Below are 13,149 nucleotides of genomic sequence, written 5' to 3'. Positions count from 1 at the left end.
TAAACATCTGCACGCGGTGGTAGAACGCTCTTTCTAATTCGACCTATACTCTGACTGTTGAGATTAAGTTGCTGTGCAGCAGAATAATATCATGTCAGTCCTGTATATGAATTATTGAAAATCTAAGCAATCCGTAATTTTAATGCTAAACGTATACGTTACCATCTACCTTAGATTTCGTCACAAAATGGAACAGGCTAACTTTCGCATAGAAAATAAGGTAGAATATCTGAAAAATATTGACTGCGTTGGGAGGATTGAATAAATGTTTGTTAAGAAAACAAAAACAAAATCTCATTTCCGAAGCACAAAGTAAATATACATTGTAAGTAGCAATTTTATTTTTAATACGAATTATACTATTTTGTACGACTTCTTTTTTTTTTGGGGGGGGGGGGGGAAGAAGAATATTTTGGTACGATATAACATGTAAATTTGTTAGACCCATTCGAGGACTTTAAGAAATAATTTAATTGAATTCTTTATCTATTCTTTCCGGGCTATTCTTTTGTTTGTTTCAGATAGTCAAAACATTATCAGTTGACTCACTGCATACACCACACATGTAGGGACAGCCTTTTGGAATGGATGCGTGCAGGTCGCACACTTCCGGGCCGTACCAGCCGGGGTTCTGCCAGCAGTTCTGGTGGGTGTCTTCGCACACCGCTGAAAATGACCAAACACGCAAACCATTTAAATTTACTTTAATATGTAAGGTAGAACGAAAACAAAATCAAAACACAAACACAAAAAACACACAAATCTTCATGTCATTTCTTGGAATTATCAATCATTTCTCTCTGCATGCAATGTATGGTCTATCTTACTTGAAAGGAACGTTAAAGGACAAGTTCACCTTCATAAACATAAGGATTGAGAGAATGTAGCAATATTAGTAGAACACATCATTGAAAGTTTGAGGAAAATCAGACAATCCGTTCAAAAGTTATGAATTTTTGAAGTTTTTGTGCAGTACCCGCTGGATAAGAAGACTACTGCAGTGTATGAATAACTTAGATGTCACATGCGTACAACAATAAGGAAAATATAAAGAGAATTTCACAAAATTCCATCTTTTGAAAAAAGTACACATTCCCCTGACTCGTTACCGATAAATGTTATGGGTAATATTATTCCCCCTGCCTTTAGAAAGAGGCAAGTCAATTGCTCTTTTATTATGGGAAAAAAGTGAAAATATGTTGAATTTTCTTTTATATTTTCTTTATACTGTTGTACGCATATGACTCACAAGCTGTAGTAGTCTCCTCATCCAGCGGTTCCAACACAAAAATTTAAAAAATTCATAACTTTTGCATCGATTGTCCAATTTTCCTCAAACTTTCACTGATGTGTTCTACTAATATTGTTGCATTTTCTCAATCCTTATGTTTATGAAGGTGAACTTGTCCTTTAAGATTATTTATGTCGCGTATTGAAATTCCAGAAAAGGGGCCCTACATCAACAAATAACATTATGAGATATTGGGGTAAGAAATTTGGAATGGAAAAAGCTGATATTTCGTAATCGAATATTATTGGTAAAATGCACGAGACCAGATATATCTACGGAATAAACATGAATAGAGAAAAAATAAATTAACATCTTGACCAGATGTATTCACAATATCAAACCATTCTACCCCCATTTTTCCAACTTTTTGCAATAGTCTGATATCGACACGATCTGTGTTTTCAGCGATAAATTTGTGAATGGTGATTAGTAAGTCTGGAAAACATAAACATATGAAACTTATCTTTCAAACATTTGTGTGTGTGTGTGTGTGTGTGTGTGTGTGTGTGTGTGTGTGTGTGTGTGTGTGTGTGTGTCACGTGGTGAGGCGTACTATCACTATCATCGCACGTTTTTTTCTTTCTAGGAAACTTTTACAAAAAGTAATAATATTGGTAGACTCACTCGAGCAATCCGTTCCGTACCATCCGTCCTGACACTCGCATGTACAGTTCTCTGTAAATGTCCCGCAGTTATAGCAGTTCGCGGCACACTCTAAGCACAACCAGAACAGGTGTAAATCTAATGAAAGACAATCTTTAACTACAAAGCAATTTTATAAACATGCGGAATTTCATCATGGGGATGGGCATTTAAGTTGGTCTTTTTTGTCCGATTTTATTGATGTCCTTATTTTGATCAATCGCTGATGAGTCACGTATATTTTCTTATTTTCTCTTTTGAAACATCTTTTGTCTTGCTCTGTCTCGTTGTTTTTTTTTTTTTTTTTTTTTTTTTTTTTTTTTTTTTTTTTTTGGTGCAGCCGGGAAGACGTGGTTGCCCTGGGGACATTTCATGAAACGTTTTGTCAGATATTTTGTTCTGACAAACTGTTATAAGCTGTACTGAAATCCTTGCATCTGATTGGCTGAGAGCAAGTTTGTCCGACAAATTTGCCGGACAAAACGCTTCATGAAATGCCCCCCACCCCTCGAAATACATGACAAGGTGTGTGGGGGGGGGGGGTGCATCCAATATGGGACGGGGGTTGTAAAGTGACCAAAAAGAAGGAACTCCTGCCTAAGATGAAGTATTTCTGGTCCGTTTTCCTATCGCATCAACGTCTGCATGCAACGACAACGGCCCATATATACTCGTCGATGATTGACTTTCTATCCCGCCATATTTTATTTTCGCATGCAATGCATAAAACTTGGTGACTTCTGTTTGTATTTCATTTTCGGAAAAACTTACGAAAATTATTGTCACGTGACATGGCTTACAACCAGTCTTTCTAGTTTTTGTGTGTTTTTCCTTTAAATCATAATTATGACAGGTAAAATCTCACTTATCACTTATCATTTTATCGAAATTCTATGAATACATATTAGATGGATCCATAAATGCAGATAATTGAGACAAGCCTTTGTATATATTCTACTTTACAACAAGCAACATAATTTCGTAAAGCTTCATGACAAAGAAAAGAGTGAGAGAATGAATATCAAGATCAATATGATTATCAAAATGTCTTCTTTTAAACTGTTCTTAAACTCACCACAACCATCTTCTTCTAGAGAACATGTGTCTGTTGAAAAAAAAGATGAAGAAATCAATTCAAATGGTTTATTGTCAAATGATTGCAACCATAACACTTTTTTTTTTCAATTACACTCTCAAGGAATCTTACCTTAATAAAGAAAATTTTAGTCTTATTATGATGGTATGTTGCAAACGTGTTTTACGAGTGAACAACATGACTACCGAACTGAAGGCCCATGAAAACGAAATTGCCAACAAACAACAATGATGCTTCCCACCATCAGATTTTGACACTACCAAAGCCAGTTGTGACGAAATGCCTCCTTAGAGCTAATCTGAAACATGAAAGTCCAGTCAAGGGTGATCCTCGAGCAATGTTAGTTATTACTATTAAGTCATACCAATAATGTGTCTTTTAGGTTTAGCTTTGTGCCTTTTCTTTCATTGTTTCCATTCGCAATAAAGACGACACTTGTATTTTGTTGACAAATTTTGATTTGAGCCAATTATGGCTAGTCTTCGAACTTTTATTTTGGTGTTTCTGATAAAACCGAATTTGAATTGAATTGAATTGACTCGCACGTAACATTCTATTCACAAGCTGGTTTCTCGATTTATATTTCTCAACAAGCATGACTAACGAATCATTGTCAATTTTGATATCTCCCGTTTTATGTTCTCAATGAATATTTACAGGCCTTTCGATATAAAGCACTAGTCTTTTCACTGGAGTTAGTTCATAATTGTTATTTTCTTGTTTTGTGAGATCGTATTGGAAACTGAGCAAAAACAACAACAACAACAAACAAACGAATAAAAACATAATCAAAATGGTAGATTTACCACACAAATTGTTGTAGCAGAGCGCCACACCGGAATCGCACTGGGTACAGCTATCACCTTCCTGGTAAGGCTGTGCCCCTTGGTAGTTTCCTCTACAGGAGTGAAACAGGGGAGACGAATTAAAGATGATATGTGATATAGTGACAACAACAACAACAACAACAACAACAACAACAGGTGAAACTTATCTACTACTTGAAATATATATTCGGCTCCTCTATATGTTGAAGAAAAAAGTATGTTTACCAACTGAACGATATCATCGCTTTCTTTTCATTTAACCAACACTACACAGCTTTTGCGACCAACGAAGCACATTGCACAAGTATCTAAAGGAGCATGCTTTAATTTCTGAGTAACAATTTTCGGGCAAAGTAAAAACGTCAGAGCATCGGAAAAGACGGTTCTCTGCGAAGTCGGGGAATTTTCAAACACGCTGAATTATCCCTGACATGAAAGAATTGCCCTGGACATGGTAAAAAGAAAGAAAATCAGTGCAGATGTGAATCAGGACTCAAGAATCAAGACAAAAATCCACATTTTCTGATAGAAATATACTATTTTCCTTTATTTTTCTTTAGTTTGTGTGCGTCACTCACGCTGGTCCGTAGTTACATGTGATGATGTAGACATTTGTGTAATTTGCCGTGTCTGATGAAGCTGTCGCACACAAAGCTCTACCGCAGCCCAGGGCGTAGGATGATGCCCACACAACCTGTTCGGGAGAAAGGAGGAAGGCAGCCCCAAAATTTGATCAACAGTGATATTGTTCAGTAATTTCTGAAAATACTTGCCAGCTGTTCTAATATAAGACTGTATGTATATCACGACAAGTTGACGGGTAGCATTACCCCAGTGCGAGTGATTTTGGGGCAAATTCCAGCTCCACGCTGCCGGTTTTGCCAGTGTAGCGGGATCATCCCACGAGGCCAACACCCAAGAGTCATAAGGCCCACGAGTTCGACATTGAAAAATAGTCCATGAGTCATACAGCCCATGAGTTCGACACTAGGCAAATAAGGCCCATGAATCTGACACTATAAATAGGCAAACAAGGCCCACGAGACCATATAGATCACCGAGCTTAATGTGTCGGTCTTGTGGACCTTTGTTGTTGTTGTTGTTGTTGTTGTTTCTTTGTTTTTGCTTAGTATCGAACTCGTGCGCATTTTTTTTTTTTTTTGCCAAGTGTCGGGCTCGTGGGCCCTTTTTGCCGTGTGTTGAGCTCATGGTCTGTATGACTCGTTGGCTGCATGACTTTGTGGGTGTCGAACTCGTGACGTGCACCCTTATTAGCTGGGGACACGACGTTAATTCTTTGACGACGGGGAGGCGCAGCCGGGGTTTTCTTCTCCTTTAACAATAAAACCGACACAAAATGATGAAGAAAACTAGAAGTTATATTACAATATCATACCTGAGTGTAATGTCCGCACACGTAGCTACACTCCGTGGTGTCGTAATCGTAGTATTGGACTTCGTTGTACCAAGCCTGGACTGCTCCTATGCCGTCCGGTGGCGTGTTGCCAGCCGTTCCAAGCCACAGATTTTGGCCGAGCGTGCTGAAGGGTGAAATGTTGTCTGGTTGACCGTGTCCGAAGTAACATCCTTCTGACCATTCCTGGGCCATGGTCGCCAGATCGTCATCCCAGCTCTGAGAGAAAAAGAAGAATGTCACGTCTCAAACAAGACATATCTGCTGTTTTCATTGCCAAAGTTAAAAACATGCAGTCTTTGATGTACAAAGATACAAGTAGAGCCTTCAATCAACTTTAAACAAAGTTGTAATTAAAATGATTATTTATATAGAATTGATAAAATTTTCGCTCTTACTTCATGCGTTGTCTTGGAATCGCTCGGTTTCAATTTGTTTTCTATAATTTCTGAAGACCCATTTTGTCAAATTGATTTGGGAGAGTGATACCATATTGCAAATTGTTGTGATATGGTATTGTGTATCGTAAAATGATGGAATCTGTCTGTGTGGGAGAAAAAAAGACCCATAGTTTTCTTGCTATCTAAGACCCTCTAACGTTTATCCTCACAGGATAAGACCCGACAGAGCAGGCCTGAAACCATCATTTGACGACGGCATCACCATCTTTAATCACGAACTTTCACTAGTATGTGACATTTGACAATGAATATTGATAATAGAGCTATCGCCTTGTACTCTTACAAGATTAATCATTCCCTGTCAGAACGCGAACTTTCAAATAAAAAGGGTTGGCAGTAACGGACGGTGATTACAAATCTATTATAGATTTGACACTTTACAGTCATCATGTCATAAAAGGTTTGCCCTCCCCACTTTCTTCCTTCTGTTAATTGTTCCGTGTCACTTTCAAGCGTGTGTAGACAAGAGTCGGATGTATCCTATCCAAACATGGTATGTGCCTGGAGACGGAGGTGAGTTAAGTATTGTTACATTAAGAGGTGTTGGTTGTTTTTCGAGTTGTCCTTGCGATAGCACATTTATCTTTCACTTCTGCTTGTCACTCATCCTCTTCTCATGTAGTTAGTCTTTTCCTGTCTTCCGCCATCGAACTTCCTACACTACGATGTGTTCTGGCCTATCTTTTATTTTCTGGGATCATTATAAAAAGAGAACGTATAGCCCTCACTTCCTTCATTTTATTGTAAAGTAGGCAATCGCTATAGACAGTGTGACGAGACATATATTTAAATCAGTTTCAGGTTTACCCTTGAGGATGGGAATGCTGATGTACAATTAATAAAAATGATGATGATAATGATAATGATGATAATGATGATAATAATAATAATAATAATAATAATAATAATAATAATAATAATAATAATGAGAATACTGCGTATTGACAACAATAATGATGATGATTATAATAAAAAAGATACAGAAGGTGATCCGAGAGGATACTCGGATCACCTAATAATGAGAATAATAATTAGAACAATGAGAATGAGAATGAAATTAATGATGAAAATGACAAGAAGAGGGAAAAAGAAAGCAAAAAAAAAAAAGAAAAAAAGAAAATAGCATTTAAATTGTTTCCATGCTGAGAGTAGGTGCAAAATTATCTTATTTTCAACAAAGATTCTATTTATAATACTGTTATTCTTGCCTGCCTCATGCATGGATCATAATTCTAGGTAACTACACAATTTGCTTCAGACGCGCCATGGTCTGTTGATGGATTTGGAAATTGATTATTTATTCATTGATTTATTGCTGGGAAACATATAATATTTTACAATAGTTGAACGCATACATTACATCATAATGTATGCTAAAAGGAAATTTACAAATTTTCAAAATTGCAAAAAAAGTAATGTAAAACCACAAATGCAAAAGTAGTAAAACTAGTAAAATTGTATGGCCTTCCGTCCATTCTGTTTTATCATGACTGCACAGGAACAATCCTCTTCTAGAGTATTCCAAAATATTTTATACTCCTTTATTGAAGGGATGTCCATACACACAAACCAGTATTACTTCTCGAACCCAATTATATAGGTTTCATAGGGATTATAAAAGACCGTCACTCCGAAAGTGAGAATATTCTTAACGACGTACGACCAAAATATCGGTAGACTACGATTCAATTATACCTTTGATATGCATTGTTGTACTATTTGCTCTGGCAGACAATAGCCACTAAATTTCGAATCGAGACTATGGCACCGTCGTGTCAAAAACTACAGTCTTTACAAACAGCGCTCATGCCTTTTTGTTTGCCCTCTTATAGGAAACAACAGTTCCCCGGCAGCCCAGACAAAACGTGTTCTAATTTTAAAGGCAAACATGAGTCGAAGTTATTTAGACCACCACTTGATTGATTTTTACCCACTTAAATGCGTTAGCTTAAGCAGCTCAAGGTCTAACATTAGAAGAAATGCTCCACGAGCAGCTGGGTATGGGATGGTGCCTAAGGAAAAAAAAAACGAACGCGAAATCGTGTATAGTCTATGAATTTTATTGTCGGCCATTAGAAAGACGCAAGGATATGTGTGCTCTTATTCTATGTGAAAAGTAAAAAATTTCTAGTGATGCTAAGATCTCTGTAATCATAATTCTACTGCAATGTTGAGAAGCTGACATGATAATTTTGTCGGTAGAAAAATCACTGCTTAAGTGAAACAGTATTATAAGTGGTGGGTCGCACGACATACACTGTACTGCCGCGCGGAGAGTCGTATCTTTACTACATTGACACTGCAATTTGGAAACCTTTCCAGTAGTTGTCTAATTAGTACCTTCAGTGAATCTATAGTATTGTTAAGACGAGTGAAATATCAACAATGAAAAGTGATAGGTTGATATTTAATTGTAATAAATGGGATTAAGGATCTCATTACAATGTCCGAATAAGGGAGCACCTTAATCAATCATTTCAATTCGATTCCCAATTTTTTAGAAAGTCTCAGAAATAGACTCTTAGAAGATCTCTCAACATTTCTCATCATTCACACACACACACACACACGCACACACTTACTCACAAAGAGCTCGATGAGTTATTCAATAATTATTTTTATGACAGTTTCCATACCAACCAAAAAAATAAGGCTTCATGCTTGTGCTTGTTTCAGAAAGCGCAGAGTACGACATCGATGAGTTCAGTTGAAAATTTAAGCCTCTCTTACATCCCGTCGTGCGTGTTTAGAGATCGTGCGGACTCGTTGAGTTCCTGTCAGGCGTGGAGTTGTCGCAGGGTGAAAATTAAATCGGAGGGGAAGTATGTAGTAAGTACTTAATGAGTGGGTGTGTCTTGCTCAAAAAGTGAGACCCGCAAGTGGTCTGTACGCCTTTTTGGAAGTATAGGAAGAAGTAAGGAGCACGTAAGATCTCTGCTTCTGTCGCACACAATGAGTGGGATAATTGTACGTGAATTGCAAGTGAAATCGTATTTACGAAGTAAGAGAAACGTAAGAGAAACGGAAGGAGCACGGAAGTGTTTAATAAGCAAGACAATCGTTCGTCAAATTGGAAGAACGCACGGATAATCACAATGATATAAAAGGGTGCTCTGAGTCTCTTCATCATTCAAGTGGACTCACTGCAGAAAATGTCGACGCGGAACTGAAAGCACGCTGTCCGTATTCAGATCAGCTTTTATATAGGAATTAGGAGCACGATGCACCTGAGCATGTCTCGACATAGTACTTCTGACGCACTTTTTATCGTACTGATCACGTTCGTCGTCTGAGTGTGACGTACTTCACAAGTACGGTAGTAGTACTCACCACGCATTTTGGAAGTAGGTAATACGCACGGAGGAAGTGCGCTCACCCCCCCCCCCTTTTTTTTTTTAACACGTACATTGAAAGCAAGTGGAAAGTAAGAGCCTCTTGCGTGGTAAGTACGCCTTCGTGGGAAAATACCCCCCGAAATTGTTGCATGTTTTGCCTGCGTTACACGCACACCTATCGAACTCACTCAGTACTTTTGTCTTGAGTACTCCGAGCGTGCCCCACGCGTGCTTATTGTCGCAGCCAGGTCGTAGCGAAAAACTGGCCGGCCAGTTTTCAGTCTGCGTGCTATGCGTCGTGTTTGCGACCACCAAAAAAAGTACTTTCCACTTGCGTGCATCTCACTACTTGGCCCATTTTTGGCACGCAAACCACTCGTAGGAGCACGCACGACCGGATGTAAGAGAGCCTTTAGCAGATTGAGCGGCAGCGGCTTTGATTTCAGAAACAGAGATGGTCTAGGTCTGTTAGATGTTTTGTTGACTCTAATCCAAGCCGATTTGAACCTCTCGAACAGCAAATTTAACACAATGGGAAAGAAAATCATCGCTAAACGTCATGGCTTTTATTTCGAGTAAGAGCCCTTTTGTAGGACATCTCTTGCAGCTTCAGAACAAATAGAAAAGTCCTGTCCAGCTAAGCTGTTAACCTGAGAATACTATTGTTGATGGTGCGTGTGTTGTGTGTGTGTGTGTGTGCGTGGTGTGTGTGTGTGTGTGTGTGTGTGTGTGTGTGTGTTTCTTTAGTGGAGTGGAAGTAATTTGAAACTCTCATAAGATTCCTTACCAACTGAGAACCAAAAAGGTTTTTGATTCAAAAGAATTTTGATTCAAGTATGAAATGTGATGGAAGAAAAATAAATAAATCAAACAAACTAACAAACGTCAGAATGAGCAAACAGTCGTAAACTTGCCAAACACATTTTCCGTTATACAGACTTTCTTTCGTTTCAAGTCCAAATAAAGATGTCACGGGAACTATAGGGCTATTAAGTCTCGTCATTGCAACCGTGAGGAAATGGTACTTGAAAGTGGCAGAATTTTTTTTTTTTTGGCCTGTTGTTGAGTGCATGTTGACAGACAATGCAGGTAACTTATCAGAGATTCTAACCTATATAGCCCGAGGATTGCAGCAAAGTTGAATTGTTTGTATCACATGTGTTTCTGTTGTCAAAAGGCCCTGCAAAAACAGTCTGTGTTATACAAGTCGGACGTCAAAGAAAGAAAAGGGTGGAGAGAGAGAGAGAGAGAGGGGGGGGGGGAGGGGGGGGGGGGGAGGAGAGGGGGAAGGAACTATAAGAGAGAATGTGTTAATATCAACTGCTAAAAGACCGTTCCAGCTTCCTATCGGCATTGGAGGCTCACCATCAAAGCCTACCAAGCAAGCCGCTCCTTTCTCTCCGTTTTCCCTTTCAGGGACAAAACGTTTCCAGTCCTTGTCTTCTTCCGAAAGCGAATTGTTATACAGAGCTCCTGCCCTTGCTGTGCAGGTTTTTATGGGGCCTGGCCCACATGTGGCAAAGTTGCCCCTTCCATTGAAGGTGTCGAATTCTTTTTAATTCCTCGCATGCAGTCTCTCGAAACCTTTCAAAAATCATCAAAGTAGACCTCTCTCCATAATACATAAGGCCTTTCGGTTTAGATCTGTTTTAGTAGCTCGTTGAAATGTCTGAGGATTCAAGGTGTGAATACGTGACTTATTGAAGTCAGTACGGTCTCACTTTTTTCTGCTAAAGCAAGCGGAAAATACATTTTTTTGTTCTTTTTTAAGCGAGAAAATACTCCGGCGGTAGCATAATGAATAATACGTTTCTACGTCCATATTCACCCCAGATGCAGAGAGAAATTTGGGCTCTGTTAAACGTCAATGGTTGTCCATACAATAAAACATTAAAAATAAATGAATCATATTGTTTAATCATTGTTTGTTGTTATGATATAAGTTTAATGTTATCTAAATGTTTATCCATTTGATAGACAATAAATTCAGATAATGTGTACTTGCATTCATGCCAATCTCATGAACATAACAATCATTGTTTTGAGTACGTTAAGTGATAGAAAATGTACGGCTCTGATCTCGATAAGTATAGACAGACTAATTTGTTTATAATACGCCATGATTTGCACTTTGCAAATTTGCTTACTGCAGAAACAAAGAGGGGAGGGCTTACTGAAATAGTGACGTGAAAATATGTCGTACAATATATTGTTTTGTTTTGTTAAAATCTGCTGATCGATTTTTAGTGATTTGATACTAGCATGATAAGAGTGCGTTTTGACAATACTATAACTTGTACATAATAATGTATCTTCGTTTTGATGCTAAAAACCTGCAAAACCTTCATGTTGGCAGGATGACCATTAATTGATTGCACATTGCCACGAAGAAATACACACATTGCAAAATAAAGAAAATAAATCATTTACAAGCGATCTCACGATTCTAACACCGTGGGACATGACATCATCACGGAGGCATAATGCTGTCCTTCTAAATTTTGCAATGGTCGACAATGTGCGATGAACACTCGAGAAGAGAAAATCAAGAATCATTAAGACAGTGATACTGCTGAGCAAATAATTCTACTCCGGTGGAATCTTTTTTATAATTTTGTTCTCCGAATATATGATAGAATCTCACTCAATAACTTTCATATAGTACATGGAAGGATCAGAGACAGAAGGATATATGATTTTAGAATATGTTCTCAACCACTGCTGCCTTTAACATAATTATTATAGGGATGGTATAGTATTGGTTGAGATGATGATTCATCTATTAGCTTTTGGTAAGATACTTATAGAACTGCTTTATCAATTAATGTTAAAGACCAATACGATTCTAAGGAAATTCAAAATTCATTTGATGAAAATCGGTTTTGAAATGGCTGCGATGTCCAAAACAAAACGATCCTATAATAAAATGTGGGTCCCACCTCATATAGCATTGCTTTATTTTGGCTATATCTCAGCAATTTCGTAACCAATTTTCGTCAAATAAACTCGAATTCCTCTTAGAATCATAAGTTGTATGCTCTATCGTATTTCATATGAGGTTTCTCATTGTCTAAATAATCATCATCAAAAACGTTGGAAACCTGACGCCCCCATTTCAACCGAAACTAGTATACCACTCAAAGTTCATGTTCATCTATATAGGTAATGTCTCCTCAACCCATCATTATGAAATTAATGGAATTAGTAGAACATGATGGCAGCTGATATTGATAAACACCGTAAAAAATGTGAATATATTATCGTCAGTTTCATCATTATGATTGTGAAATGTTATCCTATTACCAAGTAACCTAGATACACTGACATCATTAAGGAACACAACAGCCTCATGAAAGTAAGAAAATCGGCTTTGATAGACCTTCAAAAATTACCTTGAAGACAACCGTCTCGTCCAAACTTCTTCATAAGTCCCCCTCCCCCCAAAAAGAAGTAAAACAAAATAAAAAATAGTGGAGAAGAAGTTTCTGTCTTTGGCCAGCCGACTCTTGACCAGTGCCCTATAGAGCTTACCATTCTTTCCATGTTGGACGCTTGTGGCGACACCTGCCCTCGCAACTCATTATGTTTGTCCAAGATCGCCAGCAGCTCGTCTGAAGAGAAATCGGTAGAACGACGACTACGAGATCGCGCACGGTTTCGTGCTGAAGTCGACGTCCCATAAGTCACGTCATCACGACTCTCACTTCGAATCATTAGTTGGCCTCGTTCGATGATGACCACCCCATCTGTATGATATGAAACTGCACGGCTGTCGAAAACGCTTGCGGTGTAAGACTGACCGATGAAGGCAAATCCCACAAAAATCAGAGTAATTATTATTCGGCTAATGTTCATGTGCTCCATTCTTTTTGTTCTTTCAGCGGTCCTTGATTACTGAAGAGAATAACATTGCATGATACCGCATATCATTACCATCAGAAAATAGTGAGCATCGTTGCTAGCAGCGCTGACTTAGTTGTAACTGTAAAGCTCCTAATAGTCGAAAATATCTAACAAAATTTGCACTGGGGTTTGCACAAGGTTTGGGACGAAAGAAAAAAACCCAAGTCTTCAGAAGTCAGT

General features: G+C 38.2%; 1 protein-coding gene across 1 annotated transcript; it reads right to left on the bottom strand.

Annotated features, from left to right (window-relative positions):
• Nucleotides 1-3,671: 3,671 nt before the first annotated feature.
• LOC139735860 (GLIPR1-like protein 1) lies at nt 3,672-12,780 on the bottom strand. The gene is made up of 4 exons (XM_071646609.1): nt 12,598-12,780; nt 5,253-5,489; nt 4,435-4,550; nt 3,672-3,927 (listed from the first exon to the last, which is right to left on the bottom strand). The coding sequence occupies exons 1-4, from the start codon at nt 12,778-12,780 to the stop codon at nt 3,672-3,674; spliced, it is 792 nt and encodes a 263-aa protein (XP_071502710.1).
• Between the last annotated feature and the right edge of the window lie 369 nt (nt 12,781-13,149).

This window comes from Diadema antillarum, unplaced genomic scaffold, assembly GCF_040938485.1.
Source record: "Diadema antillarum isolate AM-2024a unplaced genomic scaffold, OU_Dant_1.0 scf00000028, whole genome shotgun sequence".
Taxonomy (NCBI): domain Eukaryota; kingdom Metazoa; phylum Echinodermata; class Echinoidea; order Diadematoida; family Diadematidae; genus Diadema; species Diadema antillarum.
The sequence above is the reverse complement of the archived record's forward strand: the minus strand, read 5'-3'. Positions and strand labels throughout refer to the sequence as shown.

Coding starts and splice junctions, on each gene's coding strand:
- LOC139735860 (XM_071646609.1), bottom strand. CDS start 12,780: ATGATTCGAAGTGAGAGTCGTGATGACGTGACTTATGGGACGTCGACT. Junction 5,490..12,597: donor CGTCCAACATGGAAAGAATG/GTAAGCTCTATA, acceptor TTTTTCTCTCAG/AGCTGGGATGACGATCTGGC. Junction 4,551..5,252: donor TGTGCGGACATTACACTCAG/GTATGATATTGT, acceptor TCTCCCGAACAG/GTTGTGTGGGCATCATCCTA.